Genomic DNA, 23,942 nt, shown 5'->3' with positions numbered 1-23,942 from the left:
TCACCAACATGGGTTGTGGTGTAGTGATGAAAATGTTCCACTTTTAATCAGAGGTCTCGGGTTCGAGTCTTGGATATGGCAAAAATCTTGTTTGGAGCGTCATCCCCAAATGAATACTGTATTACGTGATTCGAATTTAGTCAAGGCTCCAGAGAAAATCAAAAAAAAAAATGTAATGTGCGTCACTTCTTAAAAAATTACCCTCCGTGGATGTCATACTAAACACTGCAATATAGCCTCTCTCGAGATTTTTCAGAATTCATTTTAAAATAATTTTAATATGAAATATAGAGGACCATATCTTTCGATGAGTAACAAGAGAGCGGTGAATGTTCAACTGAATAACTATGGTGAAATTATTTTGTTATTTATTTTGACTTTTTAATTAATATTTGATATTTGTATTAAATTTTGATCAATTCAAATTTACTCAAAATTCAAATCAAAAACTTCTAAATTAAGAATTGAGGGATCACATCTATCCATCATCTCACAACACCCTTTGTTATGTTAATTGAAAAAAAGTTATTTTAACCTAGGTTGCTCGAATTCTTCAAAAAAATCAATGAGTGCGTGTCGAATTCTCCAAAAATAATATATTTTTTAATAATTTAATACGAATACGACATTAAAAATAAAGAATCCACGCAACTTAAATTTTAACTTAATGTACAATCCCATCTTGAAAATATATTATATTGCATTGTAAGGTGCATCTAAAAAACATCCAAAATTGACACATGGAAATGATGTGTAATCGTATCAAGTTTAATCTCGTTCATTAATTTATCACAAAATTTGCATGCCTTTTGATAATGATTTAGTTTATCATCAAGGATTGACGTTAGTACAACTCCCTTTGTCATTAATCATGCTACACTTTTATTTTATTTTATTTTATTTTTATATTTAAAATAATCTATTTTATCTTTAATAATATAATTTTAAAGCTACAGAAGTATCTAAGATATATTTTAGATCTCAATGTTCAAAGTCTTGTTTTAGAAAAAAAAAATTGTATTCAATCAATTACGTTCGTAGAAAAAGGGACAGATAGAGTATTATTTATTTATTCTAAATGAAGACTTTATTTAATCTGGTGTATTCTGTTAACAAGATATGTTAGAATTATAATGGAGATTATAGTATAACAATTAAATAATGATAAAATTATTTGGTGGATTAACTTTTTAATTTCTATTTGGTTAATTAGACTAAAAACAAAAGAATTTTGCGACAAATATAATTGAAAATAATCTTTTTTTCTAATTTAAGCATTAAGTTTATTAAAAGAATTTGAGAGAAGAGTTTGGGAGAAACATAAAAAAATATTGTTTATAGCAAAATTACTAACTTTAAACATTACTATTAAATATTGAATATGACATAAAAATCTAACCCTCTTATTTTAATTTGTTTATTTTAATTTGATACAATTTTAAATACATAAAATATAGTAAGATAGATAAACTAAAATAATAAAAATAACATAATTTTAAAATAAATAATTTCAAGATTACTTATATCGAAATAAAATAGTTCCATTAAATAGGAGGTTACCAAAAAGTGGAAGAGGAGGGGGGATAAAGTGTATACAACTGGATGCCACTAGTTAGTAGTACAAATATACGAGAAATAGGTGGATATGCGTTGAAAATTTGGCCAAACATTGGGGTCATAAAAATTTTTATGTATTTTTTTCGTTTACTTTTAATTATTTATTTTAGATTTTGCACGATTTTTAAAAATAATAATTAATATTAATATTTTATCATAATATCTATATTAATTAATGTATAGTCTTAAATTTTGATCTAAGAATGAGTAATTAATGTTGAGTGTAAAAATAAGAAAAGAATATATATATTTTTGATACCCTGTCAAAAATGACAAATAAAATGAAAATCTATTTTTGAAATAATTGACAAATAAGAGAGAAAGAAGAAGTATTATTTTATGCATGTATTTGTTATATAGAGATATTTATACATTAGTTATATATATTTTAATTGTTTATCTTCTGCATAAAATAATACATATAAATTTTTTCATAATTAATATATATATTAATTATACCAAATTTTAAATTACAAATCAAATATTATATATTAATTTAAAATATAAACAACTTACCTCCTAATTATCAGATATAATATCATTACTTATCTAAAATTTAACACTTACATAATTTACTTCCAAATCAATTACTAAAACGATAAACGATAGATAGTGGGTAGGGCTGAACACGAAAAATCGAAAAATCGAACCAAACCGATAACCAAACCAAATCGGAAAAAAAAAACCAACATTTATTTGGTTTGATTTGGTTTGATTTTTAAATTTAAAAACCGACTATATTTGGTTTGGTTTTGGTTTCAAGTCTAAAAAAACCGAAAAAACCGAATCAAACCGACTTTATATATACATATTTTAAAACTTAAATTTGTATATTTATGTGTGTGTATTTTAATTTTTTTATGAAAAAAATATAATTTATATTGAATTTTTATATTCTTGATCTTGGCCATGCTTTTGAATTATACTAGATTGGGTCAAAATATTTTGATGGACTTCTAATGAAATGAGTCCATCTTGCATGATTGGACCCAAAGTAAAAGTAAACAAAATGTGGACTTCATATCATCATTGCTAAGAATAATTATGCTCTTGAGTTTAGTTTTAGGAGTGACTATTCTTGGCAATATTATTTCAAATAAGTTTAAATTCAAATAGTGACTAGTGTCTACAAGGTGATTTAAAAACCGACAAAAACCGAAAAAACCGATAAAAACCGACAAAAACCGAATAGTAAAAATCGATATAGTTTGATTTGATTTGATTTGACAATTTGAATAACCGACTCAATTAATTTGGTTATTTTTTAAATAAAAATCGATCCAAACCGAACCGTGAGCACCCCTAATAGTGGGCATATGGTTTGGGGGCTCACGGCCATTAATGTATAGTGGAAGAAAACAGAGAACCCACCCATTTATTAGTGACTTTGGTAACTAGCAATTCCATGTGAACGAAATTGCATGTTGGAAACTCAAAGAGTCAAAATTAGTGGCGGATGTAGAGCATAATTTAGTCTTTCGTTTTATCTTATTTGACTTTTATTGATTAGATATATTTTTAAAAATATTTTAATTAAATATTGCTGACATGTGACCAGGAGGTCACGGGTTCAAGCCTTGGAAACAGTCTCTGGCAGAAATGCAAGGTAAGGCTGCGTACAATAGACCCTTGTGGTCGGGCCCTTTTCCGGACCCTGCGCATAGTGGGAGTTTAAGTGCATCGGGCTGCCCTTTTAAATATATATATATATATATATATAGAATTAATAATCAAAGACAAATTTAAAGTATATTAATTTTTTCAAATTTTATATTTAAATTATCAAATATGCGAATTTATTTTATCTGAATTACCATCAACTATTTATTAAAGCGCAACTCATTTATCCTTTATCATATTTTTCTACATACCTAGTATGTCACATTGTTCACGTAGAAAAAGGAAAACAACCAAAATGTTCATAAGGTATCACAGAGAACAAATATTGTTTGGTCGGTTTCGCAATGTTCCTCGCCAATGATCTAATTTTTTACTCACATAAAGAAGTTGAAAAAGTTAAAAATAATAAACTCACATAAAGAAGTTAGAAAAACTTAAAAATAATTAGGTATTCAGATACCAATTTTGTTATGTCAATATACATATGATACATATAGAGTGTTAAATGAATATTTATAACTTTTTTCATTATGGTAATTGAGTTTATAATATATTATGTGACTGATTATGAAATACAATTGCAAGAAGATAGAACTAAAAAAATGGTATGAATCATCATTTTAAGGTCGTCATTTTTGTGAAAAGATGAACTGAGAGCTTGGAAATCAGCTCAAGCAGTTCAGCAAAGGCAATCAATACTCTAAGAGAGAGAAGAAGTAATTTCAGAGAATATTTGGAATTGGAAAATTGTATTGATCTAATTCTTGACTGTACAAAGCTACAAATATATACAGATTTTGGAATTGCTAAACTAACAGCTACACAACTAACTACTTTTACCAACTGTAGCCAGCTGTATATCTAACTAATTGTTAACAAACTAACTAACCAAATGTTAATACTCCCCCTCAAGATGGAGGGTGTAGAATGTTGAACACTCTCAACTTGTCCATCAGATAGGAATGTTGTGCTTTACTCAAGCACTTAGTCAGTAGATCTGCTTGTTGTTCCGCAGTTCTTACATACATTGTCTCAATGAGTCCATCTTTGATCTTGTCCTTGATAAAATGACAATCTATCTCGATATGCTTTGTACGCTCATGAAATATTGGATTAGAGGCAATCTGCAAAGCAGCCTTACTGTCACGTTTGACTATTACTGTTTTGTCACCTGTACTCCCAACTCTTGAAATAGACCTAGTAACCATGTAACTTCAGCCACTGCTGATGCCACACTCCTAGACTCTGCTTTTGCAGAGCTTCTTGACACTGTCTGTTGCTTCTTTGACTTTCAAGACATCAATGAACTTCCAAACTTGACTAGGTAGCCTGTCATAGACCTCCTAGTATTTGGACAAGCTGTCAAGTCTGAGTAACACCAACATGTGAGCTTCTGACTAGGTAGTGAACTCATGAGAATGGCTTGTCCTGGTGCAAATTTCAAATATCTCACTACTCTGATAGGAGCTTCCCAATGGGATTATTTTGATTGCTGCATAAACTGGCTCAGTGTTTTCACAATATAGCTAATATCTGACCTTGTTATGGTCAAGTATAACAATTTTTCCATTAGTCTTTGATAGGCACCAACATTTGCTAATAAGTCACCACCTTGATTCTCTATTGCTTTATCAAACTCTATAGTGATTAGCCTGACATTGGTCTCCAAAGGTGTAGTTGAGGGCTTTGCTCCACCAAGTCTCATTTCTGAGATTAGTTATAATATCCTCTGATTCAACAATATTCCTGACTTAGATCTTAATACCTCTATGCTCAAGAAGTACTTAAGTTCTCCCAAGTCTTTTACTTTGAACTGTCTCTGAAGTGCTGCCTTGGGTCAGAGCGAATTTCCTTGCTTTAGGGTAGAAATAGCGGAAATAGTAGGGGACTTTTCACCACTGATCATTCTTTTGCAGCTTCCTGTGATTAGTAAGTCATTTACATAGACTAATATAATGACAATATTTACATCCTTCTTCATTGTAAACAGGGAATAGTCATGATTACTGATTACTCTGAACAACTCCATTGCTTACTAGTGCCTCAATTAGCTTTATGTTTCACTGTTTTGAGGCTTGTTTAAGCCCATACAGTGACTTTTGTAGCTTGTAGAGCTTAGTCTCCCTCTGACTTCTAAAACCCTCAAGCATTTTCATATACACCTCCTCACACAAATCACCTTAGAGGAATGCATTAAAGACATTCATTTGGAATAACCCACATCCCTTGGATGTAGCAAAAACAATGGCAGACCTCACTGTGACCATCTTGGCGATAGGAGAAAAGGTCTCATGATAGTCAAGATCCTTTCTTTGGCTGTACCCTTTTGCAACCAGTCGTGCCTTGAATCTTTCCACCTCTCTGTTTGCTTAAAACTTGATCTTGTAGACCTATTTAGAGCCTATTATATACCTGCAAATACGTCAACAATCTGCCATATCTTGTTATCCTCTGGAACTTTAATCTCTAACTGTATAGCTTCAATCTATCTAGCATCCTTAGCAGCTTTCTTGAAAGATTTGGGCTCCACAAGGGAAGAAAATTTGGTAAGATAACTCTAATACTTTTCACTGGTCATGTCATATGATAGATAAGTAGATAAGGAATATAAACTAGTGTTGCAATTGACCCTGGATTTGGACTTGCTAATATAGTCCTTCATCCATATTGGTTGCTTAGATGTTCTCACTACTATAATAGAGTTTTTTGTATGAGCAACATTAAGATCACCTGCATGTTCTAAATCAGAACTTATTCTTTCCGATGACATATCAGGTATTGATATTGGGGGGAATTATGGTTCTTATTTATAGTGATAATTATATGGCTCATGATCAAGGCATGAAGAAGGCACTATATGAGACAAACTCACTGTTGGAATAAGTGGATCTTCATGTGGACTAGTGGTTGACAGTGATGATGGTGAGTGAAAAAGAAAAATTATTTCCTTAAAGACAACATCCCTACTAATAAATAAAGTCCTTGAAACCAAGTTAAGAAGAATATAACCCTTCTGTTCCTCTGAGAAACCAAGAAGGATCGCAACCTTTGCTCTTGATCCAAATTTGTCCTCCTTCACAAGAGTAGTAGCATAAAAAAGAAACCTATCACTTTCAAGTAATGAAGTGGAGGTTTCTTATGGTAAATTAATTCATATGGTGTGCTTCCTCTTATGGCAGAAGATGGTAATCTATTCATCAAATAGACAACAGCTTTGATGAACATTCTCTAATATCTGAGAGGTATCATGGCCTGAAATCTCAAAGCTCTAGCTATATTTAAAATTTGCATATATTTTCTCTCCACGGTGCCATTGTGTTGTGGAGTATATGGACAACTGCTCTGATGAATTATGCCCAAAGACAATAATAGCTCATTGCATTTGCAGTTAAAAAATTCACTCTTATTGTCTGACATTAACACTTTAACCATCTTTCCAAACTAATTTTTTATCATATACAAGAATTGTTTAATAATAATAATCACCTTAGATTTTAATTACAGCAAGTAAACCCAAGTAAATTTGGAATGACCCTCCACAATAGTCATGAAATAGTATTTCTTATCATGAGTTGACACCTTATAAGTGCCCCAAAGATCCATGTGTACAAGTTCAAAAGTAAAATCAGCTCTAGAAGTACTAATTGGAAACTGTAACCTAGCTTGCTTTACTAATAGACATACATGACAACCACTATTTATAGTAGTACTAGTACATTTATTTAGATTTGAAATCTTCTGCATAACTGTGGATGAAGGATGTCCTAACCTTATGTGTCAAAGATTGTGATCTGCATTATTATTAGTCATGTGTGCTGCATTTAGTTCAGCAACTATCTTATTTTGATTAGTGCCTGCATTAATCAAATATAAACCTCCTTACTCTCTATCAATCCCCTTCACCCTGCCATTGTAGAGATCCTGAAACACACAAAAATCAGGAAAAAGGGTGACAAAGAAAGAGAGCTTTTTAGTCACTTTTGACATGATAAAAGGTTAAACCTAAATTCAGGGACACATAACACACTCTGCATTGTGTCATGGCCAAACAAATTAACATTTTCTGTGTGAGTAATCTCTACCTTTTGTCTTGTAGGCAAGTGTACCATTTTCTTCTTAGAAACATTTATGTTAATGTTATCTTTCAATAACTTCTTATTTACAGTGAAATAATGTGTAGCCATAGAGTCAATTATCCACTTATCTTGTAGAGAATGACACATAGACATTAGACAAGTAACTATACCTACCATATTAACCTGATGCCCCTCTGAATCCTTGTTCAGCATATTTAAGATTTGTCTGCATTGTTCATCAAAAAAAGATTGTAAAACTGTCTTTATTTTTCATAAGAGATAAGTGTCAAAAACACATATAAACTATCACATTTTTTGAGTTTTATACTTAAACTATTGGAAGTGTGAGTTCATACCTAAACTATCACTTATTAATTTGATAAACACACCTCAGTAGTGTGTGTAATATACTCTCTATATTTGAAAATGGAGGATTGGGTGGGGCGGGACAAATTTTTTTTTAAAAAAAATCTAAATTATTATTTGAAGGGGGGAGGAGAGATGGCGTAAGAATTTTTTTAAAAACATTTATATAAAAATTTAATAAATAAAAATAAAACTAGGAAGAAAGGGGTATGGTGAGAGAAAATGGTAGAGTGAGGTAAGAAAAATATTTTATATTTTATTTTATAATTTTTTACGGCGGGAGATAGTAATACTTTAATTTTAATTTTAACTAATTGTAATCATTTTTTTAATTTTTGTTAAGGTGAAATATTTTGTTCATATGGAGTGTGATGTTGCAATTTTTTTAAATAAAAGAGAGTGTAGTACACACACCATGATGAGAGTGAAATAAAAGAGAGAGATGTGTTTCTCAAACTAATACTGATAGTTTAGGTATGAAACTCATACTCTCAATAGTTTAGATATGAAACTCAAAAAATAAAGATAGTTTAGGTGTGCTTTTGACACTTATCTATTTTCATAATGACCTTCTCCAACTCGAGTACTATTGGATGATGATGCAACATTAGCATGGTTAATTACTGGTGGTAGTTGCTCTTTTCTCTAGCCATTAGAGTTGCAAGTATTTCTTCTTCATCCTTCTGAGTTTCCAGAGTTTCTCCATCATTCTGAACCAGCAGTTTCACCTCCATATGGTTTTCTAGGTGGATAGCCAATAAGCTTGTAACAATTATCCCTAGTATGGCCCTTCATTTTGCAATAATCACATTGTTCAAATTTTTTTCTTCCTTTGAAGCCTCTATCTCTTCTTGCTTGCAGATTCATGTCATTTGCCTGCATAGCCAAGGATTCCACCTTCTCAATTATCTTAGCTGCCATGTTTGCTGCATCCACTTGCTGACTTTCATCCTGAATGATCATGTCATATGCCTGTCCTAAGGATAGTGCTACTGACTTCATAAAGATCTGCCTTCTATCTTGGTCATAGGACTCATTTAGGATACTAAGAAAATGTAATAATCTCTATTGATTCAGATGTTCAATGTAGTCTTTTGATTTCTCAAAGTCACAACTTGGTGATGGAACTAATACATCATATTCATGCCATAATTCCTTTAATTTTGAGAAACCTTGCATCAAGGTTGTAATTTCCTTATGTAGTTGCCATATCCTTGCTCGATTCGCCCTGTCAAAGCTCTTCTTCAAATCTTTCCAAACTAGCTGAGCATCTGATGCATACATAATTCCATTTAGAAGATCTTCAGAGATTGTTTTCATAATCCATGATAGAATAATTGCATTACATATTTCCATTGATCATGTAATTCAATATTATATGAAGCCTTTTTTCATGCTCCATTCACAAATCCTAGCTTTTGCTTTCCTAGCAATGCAATTTTCATCGATCTACTCCATAAGCCATAGTTTTCAGATCTGGTAAATTTCATCGAAAGAAGGACAGATCCAGAAGTATCTATTGTACCTAGAATAAGAGGATGACTGAAATCGATTTTTGTTCCCACTATTGATGCAACAACACAGTAACTTATGTTTCAAAGAGTTAATACTTGTTCAACCAAGCAGTGAACACCTTGGATCTACTGCTCTGATACCATATGAAAAAATGAACTGAGAGTTTGGAAACTCAGCTCAAGCAGTTCATCAATGGTAATCAATACTTTGAGAGAGAGAAGAAGTAATTGCAGAGAGTATTTGGAATTGAAAAATTGTATTGATCTAATTCTTGACTATACAAGAGTTACAAATATATACAGATTTTGGAACTGCTAAACTAACAGCTACACAACTAACTACCCTTGCCAGCTGTAGCCAGCTGTATATCTAACTAATTGTTAACAACCTAACTAACCACGTGTTATTAATTTTCTATGAAACCATTAAGATCGTACATGTGACCACAATGAGTTATAATTAATCAACATATATGACTAGTGATTATAATTATTTTTTCAATTTAATCAAAATTATTTTTGACGAACGATTAAATATATAACTTCCCTTTTATTTATTAAACGCGAGTGGGCTCTTATAAAGCCAGCCAACCCAGCTCTTAGACGTTCAGTATAGTTGGATCAGTTCCTTTTGACTAGCCCATGTTCATAGACATCACATTTAGTTTGGATAAAAAAGATTTATTGTTTTTATGGTGTATGAAAAGAAAAGCTATATGGTGATAACTCTCAAACACATGGAAGCAATTAAAATAACAAGAAAAAACAAATATGAAATTTGAAAAGAAAGAACAAGCAATTAAAAGGGAGAAAAGACAATTTTATAATTAAAATAATAATAATGAATCATAGAATGAAACCAAAGAATGAGAAATTAGTCATATAAGAAATTCATGCATGAATATTATTGTAATGACACGAACCTTCATCATGCAAAAATACACTTTATGTAAAAGCAATGGGGATGACATGGTGGGAAACTCATAAATTAGGTGTATTCGAATCTAAGGTTGTCCCGCTACGACGGAAGTCGTTATAGCTGGGTCGTCGGGGGTAGAAACTTCAATGCGCAAATTCTTTTATTGTCCTTCTTTTCTTCAGTGGTAAAATATATGGATGTCACCCTAAAACTCTCAAAACGTTTCTATAGGGTTGAGAAGAAGGGAGAGAAGAGATCTTAGCGTAAGGAGGGTTACAACCGACGAATTTCAAGCCTACCTTAATCATTTGGCCTTCCAAAGTCAGAAATTGTGCTGGAATTCTTCAGCAGCTGCTTGGCGCCAGGGTAGGCTAGGTTTTCTTAATTGAGTAGTTATAAACCTGTTTCTTATTTCATAATATATCGTAGATTGACGAAAAATTTCATGTCTAGGCATTTAAGCACGGAATTTGAATGGTTAAAAGTTGTTGTTTATTGTTGCCCAGGACGGAAGTGTATTATGTGGGTATGACTTTCCTGTAACTAGAAGTAGGTGGTAATTCCTAATTGATACATGAATAGCTCCTGCTATGATAGTTGGTAATTCCCGAGAACAAGAACGTGTCTATAAAATGGTCTATTACTGGCCTATGGCTAGGTGTAGACACAGGATATGGACATACATATGTGTGTTTATGTGATTGTCCATGTAAATTACTGGTGTAACCTATACTCAGGGAATAATTGTTGAATGTGTATAACTTCATTTTGATGCTTTCTTGCAATAAACTTATTTGATTTACTAGTGGTCTCAAGTGTGGTTGTTGCATTGTCAATTGTGATGTGTGAATTACTGTGGGTCGAGTGCCATACTGACATATATTTGGATTAAGTACCATGCTGGTACAAATGGAATGGATACCACACAAATATATAATTGGATCGGGTACTACATCGGTACACTAACTATGCTTGGGATTGGGTACCATACCGGTACACTAACAGTTTAGGTGTGAATTCCATGAAAGGACCATTAATTGACACTACTATATTGTGATTGATTATGATCATGTGTGCATGAAGAAGTGAAGGTAGGGACAGAAAGTTTGAGTGATCTATATTTATAATAAGGTAATTATCTGTTTATCATGTGATGGGTCTGGCTGTGGGTTACTAAATAGTCAAGGGCTAGAGTGTTGGTGAAAGAGCGTGAGCAAAAATGATAAACTGATTAGACAAAGTTAGTGATAGCCTATAAATATTTAAAAATTCTTTTACGTGATAGAAGCTAGACTATAATCCAATAAGTGCTAGGCTTGATAAGCATTGAAAGTTTAAGAGGGGCGTTATGATAGATATCAAAGTCCATAGCGGAATAAGACAAAGGACTGAATCCATAGAGTGTTGGTGGTGATTAGTGTAGTTAGGGTGGTGCATTGCCTTATTGCATGTTTTCTTCTGAATGGTTACTTTATATATATGTTAGGTTTCAAATTGACCAATGATGCCTACAAGTACGTGTTGTTTGTACTGATATTACTCTTGTTATATCACTTGACATAGTTTGATTGCAAGATCAGTGATGTTTCATCGGTGAAGACGATGATTATATCCGACAACTTCTACTATTCCTTCCTTATTGTGGGAAACGTGTCTTATTTTCTTTTATAAATTATATTCTTAGAAGCTCTGGTACCTGTTTAGACTAGTTTCTTGAGAGTGTCAATTTTCTTGAGAGTGTCAATAAGTTTTTCTTCTAAATTAGCTTGGAGTTTTAAATCAACATATTATAATTTCAAAACTCTTTCAAGTTGTTATCTTACGATTCGTTTATTTTCGCATGTTATAACCTATTGGGGATTAAGGATCATTCTACCTAGGTGTTAGAGTAGGTACCCACACAACCTGATGGATTGAATCATAACAATTATACATACATGAAAGACTCTACAAGCACACATGTCATGATCAACATGTGTGCTGGTAAGAATTAAGGTTAAATTAAAGGGTATTTATGTCATTTTAGGTGAAACAATTTGAACTTTTGTCACAACCTAGAGAGCTTACTAGCCAATCCAGTTATATGTATTATGCCCCATAACCTCCACTTTTGCTAATAAATGAATATTGAAAAGCTTTATTTCTAATAAATAATAAATAAAATGTACAATTCCAAGAGAGATTCCTAAAGAGATACATGGGAAAATCCTTAAACACTCACCAAAAAGTAAAACCCTTAGTGGGCGTCTGAATATAAAAGATGTGAAATTTGAAGAAGAAAAAAAAGTTTGAAAAATAATATTTGAAAATTAAAATTGTATTTAGACATGAATACAATTTGAAAAAATATTGCATTTTGTGAGTGGTTTTGGGTGAAAAAATGTGTGAGCGGATATTTAAAGTTTTTTTTTTAATTTTTAAAAAATTATAATAATTTCATGTTCATACATGATTCCAAAATTTAACAAGATCTAAAATTGAATATCAATTAATATGATTATTTAAATATAATAGACATATCAATCATTATTTCGTAACGAAGCTTTCAAAGTTTAACCTGGACAAATAAAAAATAAAACAAAGAGAGAAAAATTTAATTGACCCCAGCAAAGATATTCCCTTTTTTCATGTTATGGGAACATTCATAGCTGTGACGAATTATTCGAGCCTGGACCATATGTAGATATCAGATTTTAGTGAATATAGAGTGTTACTTTTTCAAATAGTACTTGGTACCAATCTAATATAAACACGATTTTCTAAAAGTCTTCAATAAATGTATATAATTCTAGTCTAAAGCATAGATGTATCTACAATTAAAATCGAAGAGGTGGATTTTTTATTTTCTTGGACCTAACTAAACTTTAATACATTTGCATGGCTTTTTTAGGTTACTATTTAGATTATGTCATCCCACCGTTTTAAATGCAAATTTTAATCTACTAAAGAGCCATTTGGTAGAGTGTATTAAAATAATGTTAAATAAAGTGTATTAGTAAAGTTTTTATTAGTAATGTTTGTATTAGTTATGCTTGCATTAATTATACATAGAATATTTCTTATGCATTGTTTGATTTAGTGTATTAAAAAATAACATGCAAAAATATCCTCAACAATTATGATGAAAAAGATGTAAAATGGATTTTGAGGGATAATGAGGTCTTTAACCATAATAATGCAACCATTAAATCCTCTTGCATTACTAATACCTAGAAATCTATAGTATTAATAATGCAAGTCTCAATACACAATAGAGTATATTATACATGCCATGAAAAAATATATCAAACAAGATACTACTTATACACCTAATTAATGTATTTCTACTAATAGACTCTATCAATCGAGTCCTATGTTAATAGGGATCGAATTTAAAAAGTAGATCAAGAAAGATCATAAAGTACAAATAATCTTAGACAGTGTCCTATGTGATGATTAGGGGCGGTTCCCCATTTTGGATTTTTGATTTGGATTAGATATGAAAATTTCCATTTGAATTTTTTATTTTTTGATTGAAGAAATTATATTTTAAATTCAATTATAAGAAGCTAGGAATGGATTGGATTTGAAATTTGATTTTCCATTAATCAATTTGAATAATTTTAAATTTTCCATAACCCAAACAAAATTTCCAAAATATTTAAATTTCAATTTGAATTTCAAGTTGGCTGAAACTATGTCCACCCCTAGTGGTGATACATCCCACAAAAATATTCGCGTGTTTAATTCCTCTAGATTTTTTAATTCTATATTATTTTCAACTGTTATTTTATTCTATTTATTGAGAAGAAAATTAATCACATGAGTCTCATTGCATATTTAAAAGGAAGAAATCACAGGCTTGGGGTACTATATATAACAATATATATATATAACAAGAATTCAATAGGATAAGCTTTGTTGACTACAAATTTGAATGTTCATTATTAGATTATTTGCTTAAATTAAGGTGTAATGTTCTTATTTTGTTCCTCCCCATCACCATCAGCAATTTACGTCTTGTGACTTTGTGTACATCATAAGTTTTGGACATCTGGTAGTGTAATTTCATCGTCTAACAATTTTACACGTTAATATTTAGATATATAGATTGAAAATTTTAATAAAAGGGCTCATTCTGTAACAAAACTTATTGCACTGACTATGTCCTGCATTTAGGAGGATGTATAGCTAATCTATTACTTTGTGAATATGATTTGATTCTGCAAATGATTCAATGTAATGACATAGTGAATACATTGAAAAAAAGTCATTATCATTTTAAAATTAATAAAATGTCAAATATTTGGAGTGAGAAGTTGTAAATAGTTAGACAAACAATTGTTTTTGCTATTATTTTAAACTAAAGGGAACATCATAGTATTTAATTGCTTTTTTGATTTGATAATAACTATAAAAGGAAGAAAAAAAGAAATGAAAAGGAAAAGGAAAAGAAAAGAGAATTAGGTCCTGTCCCTAATCTAAAAGGTTTAGGTAGTTGCTTTTGAAGACCTCTTTTCTAAGCCATATAAAGAAAGTCCAAATGAAATGATTAATGATTGGAAGCACCAATTACAAAAGCTAAATTGCCATTTTTTAACAAGAAAAAGACAGGTTAAAGTAAATTAGTCATCAATGTATCAACATTGGAATCTGCACTTACGTAAGTAGATCATATATATGTTGTTAGATGCCTTAATTCATGAGAAACTCACTTGATGCGATGTATTTGCGTATTTAAAAATTTTAGCAATGAATATTTTCTTAATAAAGACGGCATTAAATATCTGACATACACCTATGACGTACATATTAGTTTCCTTATATATCCTTCTCAAACAATTGACTTGCACATATAATTTGAAGACACATACATTAGATCTCGTTCTTAACGCATACAGTTAATGTCTTCACATAACAATTTGCACGATTGTTTTGTTTTTTTATTTTTTGCAGGCAAAGGAAAGAGATCGAGTCAAGAAAAAAAAACATATAGTAATGATCAGCGTATAAATGAGTTTGTTGACAAGTGACTTCGTTAGCACTTATTATGTTGACAACTAAAGTCAATAAACATAATGAGCTAATTCAAATTAACTAATTAATGAGAATCTTGAAGGCCAAACTTGTCTGAGGTGAATATCAAAGGATGTGATCAGCAGATTGCAGATGAGACTGTTCTTCTCTTATTTAGAAATTTCAATTTCATATTTTGTTGGATATGAAAAATACTTAGTAAAAAGCATTTTTATTGATAAGCCTTAAACGGTACAAATTTAAATTAATTGCATTTCAATATGAATATAAAACGCCGTATGAGAAATCAAAAAAAAAAAAAATACTTGCATGGCGTGGATGTAAAGGAAATAATTTTAGGAAAAAACAAGAAAGAAGAATAATTTTTAAAAGGGTTCAACTTAAGGTTTACACAATCAAGTCATCATAAAGTTAGTTGTAGTAACTTTATCTAATTATATGAATTGAAAAAATTCAAACAAATGATAAGTACCATATTATAACAGATTAAATTATATTAGTGGCGTAAATAATATTATATTATCAACATATATAACTTAAAATGTCTGGATTTTTGACCAAGTAAAATATGCTGCCTTGTTTTACTTATGTTGCTTGTTGTACAATGCGATTATTGCTTGCAAAAGTCAATTATATCCCAAAACAATGAATCAAGGAAGCTAATATAAATTAATTGTGTTAAACCTAGTTCTTCATTGTAAAATTGTGTTCCTTTCTGGGCTATTAATAAAATTGAGATAATAACTATTACTTGTGCGACCAAAAAATTCATTTGTTCATTTATACAAGAAAACAAAACCAAGAAAAGAATAAAATCATGACATGATAAAGGAAAATGAAGTAATATAATTACGTACGAAACAATTGTTTGGCAGGAATGTTGTGCTTTGCTTTTCTTGTTATCTTGTTAAAATTGTTCAAGTTTTAATATTACAAATTACCACATAAATTATCCAATACCATTGGTTAAAATTTAAAATAAGAGTAGTATTTAAATTTTATTAACCATTATTTAGAATAAAATATGATGGAATAACTTGTTCCAAGACCTCTTTTGATCCTCCTAATTACTTGTTCTAATACTCCAACTAATGATTTTAGAATAATGATCAATTTATGTATTCATTTGAAGGTCTTTAAAATGGAAAATAAACTTGTAAAAGAGTACACTAGCTAGGAATTCAAAATTTGAGAGTATTTGGTATAACTCAATGTTTTTCTGAAAATTTGTCACCCTAATCTTCAAAAAGGTTTTCTTAAATACTACGCTAATTTATGATTAAAATGTGGCATTTTTTCTTCAAGTATACATTTTTTTTCCATATAACTTAATTATTTCAGCTCACTTGCTACAACTGTTAACATGATATGCCTTTCTTCTAATATATTTTTTTTCAATTTTTTATTTGATATTTGTATTGGGGTTCAATTAAATTGGATTCATGTTGGAACACGTCATATTGATAGTGGCGGTGGGGTGTTAAAGTGTGCTCCCTAACAGAGGTAACTTTGTACTCAATAGAGTCTGAATTCGAAATATTTGGTTAAAAATAAATTAAAGGAGTCTATAATTTTATCAACATTCACCTATTATTGTAAGTTGCCACAACATTTAACAAAATAATTAAAATTTATTTTTAAAAAAGTTTCTCAACGTAAATTATTTTTTCAAAAAATTTCTGAAATATTTTACAATACCACACAAAGTACAAACTTAAACCTTTTTAAAAAGATAATTTGACAATAATAAGCAGAACTGACACGAAACAGAAAATCTGAACTTTGGTAAAGTAATACTCCATCACAAAGAAAAAACTTGTTTAACTTATAAACGTACAAATTAACAATATTAGAAATTTATTTATAATCATGGTGATCGAATAACTTGAGCATAATTTGATTAATTTCACAAGATATTTGTTATATTCTAACAGTCAAAGTACCATACGCTATACCATATAACTCTATCCATCAAGACTAGAACAAATGCGATTTTTTTTTTTGAAATAATATTTTTACCAGCTCTATCGATATTTTGAACTTGACACATAGTAAAATTATTTAGCAACATTTTAATTAAAAAAACAAAGAAGAAGAAACAGACAATACTATTTTTCTTAGCAAAAAAAAAATGACTTCAATTATTTGTAGACAATAAGATTTTTCTTAGCAAATATGTTCCAAATTACTTACTCCAGCTAATATTTAAATATTATTTTTTCATTTCTAAGCAAAATATAACTGTAATTGGATTTGAAGGCTACTCCACTTGGTGGCCTTTCACGGTTTGAGGTGAAGCATTCAAATTTTTTAGATTTAAATAGATTTTTTTAAGGTGTAAAAAAGAAAAAAAGTGAATCATATTGATTATAGTGCATGAAATTCATGCACTATATGAGTATGCCTAATGTCTCAATATCCATTAGAATTGTCTTAATTATATAAGGCATGAATTTCATGCACTACACTAAATTCATAAATTTTAATTTATAATTTATTCCTTTATATTTTAAAAATAATTTTATTATTACGAATTCGCTAGAATTCATTATCTTAAAAAATTATTTGATATACACTATAAATGACATTAATAGTGTCATATTCCATTTCCCTCTTGGTCTTAAGAAATTTGTATCAATTCTTAATAAATATTTTTCACTTACTAATAAAAACAAGAAAAATATTTTCTTATAAAAACACACACAAGTAAATCTAAAAAATTGGATTTGAAGATGACACGTCAGAAAATGGGAGGAGACGATAAGAAGATAGATAAACGAAAAACACATGAAGAAACGTGTTAGGATGGGCCATATTTTATACTTTTTCCATCTTGACATAAACAAATCACCAAATAAGGATAGCTCATGTTTAGGGACCAATTGATAAGAAACAAAAAAGTAATACGTTGGTCGTTTGGTTCATGAAATAAGGTGAAATATGTCATAATTAAATTTATATTTTATTTAATTAAAAATTATTTTTATATATTATATTTAAATTTGATATATTTATTAAGGAAATAATATTTAATATGTCTATTTTATTATATTATTTCTATTAATTAATATTTAGTACCAAATCTTAAAAACTGATCTGAAGAATAAATAATTAATACTAATGGTAAAATATGAAAAAAATTATTTTTTATTCATGGGTTAAAAATGATAAAGTAAAAATAAAAAAAATAAAAATTAAAATAGTATGAACAGAGGAAATATAATTAACCTCAAGATAAATTTATATTTCAAACTTGTTACTCTCTTTGTTTCAATTTTTTTAATCTTATTTTCCTTTTAATCCGTTTAAAAAAGAATTTATTTCAATTTTTAACAACTCTTCAATTTCAATTTTCCAATCTCACTTGTTTAATATCATAAGATTAAATGACCTTTTGATATATTCTACACATCTTTAATTTAACACCATAATATTTAAAAAAAATTACTTTCTTAAATTTTGTATTAAATTAAAATTAAAATAAGATAAATTAATTTCAAAATTATAATCACGAGATAACTTTTTTCCCCAATCAAACTACTCCTTAATATATTTATTATTGGAGGAGAAAAACCGAATATACTTTACTCTAAGCTGCAAATATCCCTTTATGATTGATAAACTACACTTCGACACAAGAGAAGAGGACCGGGCGCTTTGTATCTTCGGGATAGGAGTTGGCGGTCTTCTTTAAGAGAACTTCAATCTAATACTCATTATGGATCAACTCATGTTTTCACTCTATTTTCATTACGAGGATGTATCACGTCAGGATCCGTTGCTCAAACCGAATCACGCCAACGTTATGGAAGTTCCTGGATCGTGTAAAATAATAGTAGTACCAAAGACAGCACCTTCTATCAAAAATGGAAAATTGGCTATGGAGATTCCGTGCTCCCGCTTATGGGGTCAAATCAATACGTTCTAAGAAGAAAGATTGGAATATCAATCTCATCGAGATCATCGATCTCATACCAAATCCCATCAATAGAATCACTTTTTCGAGAAAATACGAGACATCTAAGTCATACAAGTAAAGAGATCTATTCATTTTTAAGAAAAAGAAAAAAACGGGGATTGGATTGATGATAAAATAGAATCCTGGGTCGCGAACAGTGATTCGATTGAGGATGAAGAAAGAGAATTCTTGGTTCAGTTCTCCACCTTAACGACAGAAAATAGGATTGATCAAATTCTATTGAGTCTGACTCATAGTGATCATTTATCAAAGAATGACTCTGGTTATCAAATGATTAAAAATTTTCTTAAATTTTGTATTAAATTAAAATTAAAATAAGATAAATTAATTTCAAAATTATAATCACGAGATAACTTTTTTCCCCAATCAAACTACTCCTTAATATATTTATTATTGGAGGAGAAAAACCGAATATACTTTACTCTAAGCTGCAAATATCCCTTTATGATTGATAAAATTCCACCGGTATTATAGCATGGAGATGGCCTAAGCATAGTAAAATTCCACATCATTAATTCTTTCCCTCATTTTTCTAACATTCTTATCTCTTTCAAATCCATTTCATAGTTGAACTCTTCTTCTTATTAATTATCTCTGAAATTTTTGATCTTCATCTTTACTGTACCCCCAAGAAGATCATCTGGGAAAGTTTTAAAAAATGAATTTTTTTCAAGAATTCTTTGTTACTGCCATGGTAGCTCTTATATTTTCTTGTATAATTGTTAAATTGATTTCTGCTGCAGTGTCAAACAATGGAAGGTTTGATAAAGAGAAAATTGTTGTGGAGGAAGTCAAGATTTCAAAAGGGTTGGTTGTTAGGAGTAGAAAAAGTAAGAAAAGAGTCAAATTTGTTGAACAAGAAGTTGTTGGAAATGTTGATCGTGTAGAAACACAAATACCCAATAAAGATGGGGTTGAGGGGTTTGTTGAAGAAAAAATTAATGGTGTTTTAAAGAAAGGTGAAGACTTTAACGGAGAAAAGATTTCTGAGAATCTTGATTTGATTGAGCATTTTGGTGGTGAAAGGGAGGTGAAAATTGGGTTGCTGGAGGAAAAGGATGAAGCTAAGAAGATTGAGGAAAAAATTGAGGGTGTTTTAAAGAAAGGTGATGACTTTAAGGGAGAAAAGGTTTGTGAGAATCTTGATTTGATTGAGCATTGTGGTGCTGAAAGGGGGATGAGTGATGGTCATGATGATGCAGATGTGTGTAGCAAAATTGGGTTGCTGGAGGAAAAGGATGAGGTTGAGAAGATTGAAAAAAAAATTGAGGGTAAATTAAAGAAAGATGATTACTTTAAGGGCGAAAAGGTTCCTGAAAATCTTGAATTGATTGAGCATTGTGGTGGTGAAAAGGAGGTGAGTGATGGTCATGATGATGCAGATATGTGTAACAAAATTGAGTTGATGGAGGAAAAGGTTGAGATTAAGAAGATTGATGAGTTGCTTGTTGTCAAGGAGAAAGTTATCGCGAATGCTTTGGTTGTTGATGAAATCAAAGTAGGTGAAAATGAGGTGGTTGAGATAGGAGGTGGGCTGAGTAAAGGGGATGATGAGAAGACGGATAAGATGGCTATGGATGTAGATAGTGATGATGATTGGGAGGGAATTGAGAGAAGTGAATTGGAGGAGGAATTTGTTAAGGCTGTAAACTTTGTGGATGGAGGAAATGGGAAGAATAGCGGTATGGAGAATTTGGGGAGTGAATTGATGATGCAATTGTATGGACTCCAGAAAATTGCAATGGAAGGGCCTTGTCATGAGCCTCAACCAATGGCGTTGAAAGTCTATGCCCGCGCCAAATGGTATTGATCTCTACTCTGAAAAATATGAACTTTAGCATATTGTTGTTACTCTATTTCAATTGCATAATTTTATCGAATGTTTGTTGATTTGCTTGAGCCAAGAAATTTAAAATTGTGTAGCAAATGCTTGGGTTTATCTAGTTTGTTTGACTTTGATGATTATTGGATGAGTAGAACCTTTTGGAGGAGAAAATATCAATATATTATCCGGTACTTCACTCACTCCCAGTACCTACCTATATAGTTTTGAAAATAGAAGAAATGCTGCTGAAAATGGGGAAGATAAATCACCATCTCACGTATAGTTCTATCGACTCTGATTCTAATCATTCACAATTGAATTCCTTGACTTTGTTAGATGATCTGACCTAAAGTAGCTTTCCCCTTGCATAGTAGGAGTAGCATTTATTCTTTACTTTTGACTTTGTTAGATGATCTGACCTAAAGTAGTTTTCCCCTTGCATAGTAGGAGTAGCATTTATTCTTTACTTTTGACTTTGTTAGATGATCTGACCTAAAGTAGCTTTCCCCTTGCATAGTAGGAGTAGCATTTATTCTTTACTTCTTTTTTTTCCAGCAAATCTATCTTGTCCTGGTTACCAGAGGATAGTTTGGTCTGAAACTAGAACGGATTTTTATAGCCTGAGTTCCTTAGTGAATTTAAGAGGACGGAGGCAGGAACTAAGCATGATAATTAGTACATTTATGTCATAAGAAAATTGTGTCAGAATAAGATACCTAGCGTAAATACAATAAGCAGTAAAGGACAGACCTTCAAACTACTTTCGGGTGTAGTTTGATTGCTAGTTATACAACAGGAATGAAAGCTGCTATCTGTAAGTGATGGAGGACAATAATTCCATTGTGCAAGGAATGCGTGGCAGAAAATGGGAAGCATGAGTCAGGAGGTGGCTATGGAGCAGTATATTAAGCTTTTGTCAGACCATGTCCCCAATTGGACACATCATAGTAAGGTTGTAAATATTTCCCTAAAAACCTTTTTTATATAGATTACTCATAGATTTTCTTGAAGTGTCTCTCCTAATTATTTACCATGCAGGATGATTGCGAAGTAGGGTCTTCACAAACTAAAATGCCTGGAGAACCAGATTCTTTAAATGAAATCAGCAAAGATGTAAGGTAATTCTAATTCCCTTTCCTCATTATGTCGTCCAATTTTTCAACAGTTCATCTTGTTTCAATATACGCTTGATCACTTTTGCTCATCTTTCCTTTTTCACTAGCTTTTGCATATATCTACAGGACACAGGAAATGAACCGTGCTGCCGAGGGAGATGATTTTTCTGGAGGTGAAAAGGTGATTCATAGAATTTTCTAACCCATTCTAATTCTGTAGTGCTGCAGAATTTGTTATAGCGATTAACTTCTGAAGCTTTTAGTTGTGCTGTTCGCTTGTTTGGAGAATCAAAAGGAGCCATGCTCCATGTTGTTGAAACTTGGCCCTCAAACCTGCTGTAGGTTGAATTTTAACTTCAAAACTAGTGAAAATGTTAAACGTCACATTGAACCTTTTATTAATGCTTTTGTTGCAAAAAAATTATAAAAAATCACTCCACATAACTGAAGTTTTCTTGGATAAATGCAAGTTTAACTATGCAACTGTTCACTTCTTGGATAAGAACAAACTGATCTGGTTAATAAAAACATTTGCTGTTGTTAAATGCCAGATTCTGTGAGGTATCTTCTTGTCCTTTCTACAGTTCCCTTTCAGTTCTTAAAGTTAAATTGTCTTAATAATGGCTCATCTTTTAAATTCTTGGTAAATAGGAGCCAATGATGTAAACTTTTTATCTGTACTGTCACATTACAAATACAACCATCTATATCTGATGAATTGATGATAACCAACTCATAACGCACCCGAGAGAAAACATAAGATCCTGCTTTTGCTTCTGTATCTTGGTTCAGGAAGTAGGATACTTGAGTATATAATCTCAAAATCTCTTTCGTTTACTCTGGAATAATACTTCTGTGACATTCATCTTTTATACCATTTCTTCAATTTTATGCAGGTTTTGACAATGATATTAGTAGCGTTAGTCATTCCAAATGTCAAACCCAACTTTAGAGTTAGTGATGGCGCTGGACCCTTAATATTTTGGTGTTTCATAATTAAGTCTCCACTGAAATCAGTGTAAAAGAGATCTGATAACCAATTTACTATCCACCATGATCCTGGAGACGATTTTATTAAAAAACTATGTAGGTCTATAGGATGAGAACAAAATTTTGGTCCAGCAAGAATTCAGTTTCTGCATGAAACATTAAAATGAGAGGGTGTGGTCAATAGAAGTAATAGCTGTCATGTCTAACTATTGGACGACATTAAAATGTGAACATTCTCAAAGCTTAAAGGTGACTCAGAAATTTGATTGAGAAGTGTCTTGGGTCCTCTGATGCACTTCTAACTTACTCCAATGATCTGTTCTTTTTACAACTTCAAATTGAATGGTACTTATATGTGAGCTGATTTCTTTTTGGCTTTTATGATTGTTCATTTAGTAGATATCCAAATGCTTTTAAATTTTCTCTTTTAGAGGTCAGATATGGAACATGTTTATAGTTCTTTAGTAATTCATATATTGTATTTCAATATACTTAGGCAGGTAGAATATGTTCTGTTTGAAGAAATCGGTAGCTAGTTGCAGCAGATAAAACTTGATTTATAGCTATTTTTATATGTTTCTTTCAGGAATAAGAATGAGAAGAACTCACCAGCAGGCATACTGCAAGTTCTGCTTCAAGAATTTGAGGTCATTGCAGTCCATAACACAACTTGGTTCTCCCTAATGTTTTCTTATCAGATTATGCATCTACTCTGCACATGTAAATAGTTATTTCTGCTAAATAAAAACGACAGCTATATTTAGATGAGCAATGATCTCTTCGTTTCAGTGGCTTTTTATTATATGAAGTGAATAATAATCTCTTTGGTTCTTATTATAATATCCCTTTTGGTTCTGGACTTACTTTGCTGCTTACAATAGTGTAAGGTAAACTAGCTTTAGTAG

General features: G+C 30.8%; 1 protein-coding gene across 4 annotated transcripts; it reads left to right on the top strand.

Annotated features, from left to right (window-relative positions):
• Positions 1-19,514: 19,514 nt before the first annotated feature.
• LOC129902485 (acyl-CoA-binding domain-containing protein 3) lies at positions 19,515-23,900 on the top strand. 4 transcript variants are annotated; one of them, XM_055977743.1, is made up of 5 exons: positions 19,517-20,910; positions 21,782-21,884; positions 21,971-22,045; positions 22,174-22,228; positions 23,624-23,900. In XM_055977743.1, the coding sequence occupies exons 1-4, from the start codon at positions 19,766-19,768 to the stop codon at positions 22,207-22,209; spliced, it is 1,359 nt and encodes a 452-aa protein (XP_055833718.1). In that variant the 5' UTR covers positions 19,517-19,765; the 3' UTR covers positions 22,210-22,228; positions 23,624-23,900. The 4 variants fall into 4 exon arrangements, 3 of the variants coding, with proteins under 3 accessions (XP_055833718.1, XP_055833717.1, XP_055833716.1); XM_055977742.1 differs by having other exon boundaries at positions 21,971-22,050; positions 22,155-22,228; XM_055977741.1 differs by having other exon boundaries at positions 19,518-20,910; positions 21,971-22,050.
• Positions 23,901-23,942: the final 42 nt, after the last annotated feature.

This window comes from Solanum dulcamara, chromosome 9 (genome assembly GCF_947179165.1).
Source record: "Solanum dulcamara chromosome 9, daSolDulc1.2, whole genome shotgun sequence".
Taxonomy (NCBI): Eukaryota; Viridiplantae; Streptophyta; class Magnoliopsida; order Solanales; family Solanaceae; genus Solanum; species Solanum dulcamara.
The sequence above is the reverse complement of the archived record's forward strand: the minus strand, read 5'-3'. Positions and strand labels throughout refer to the sequence as shown.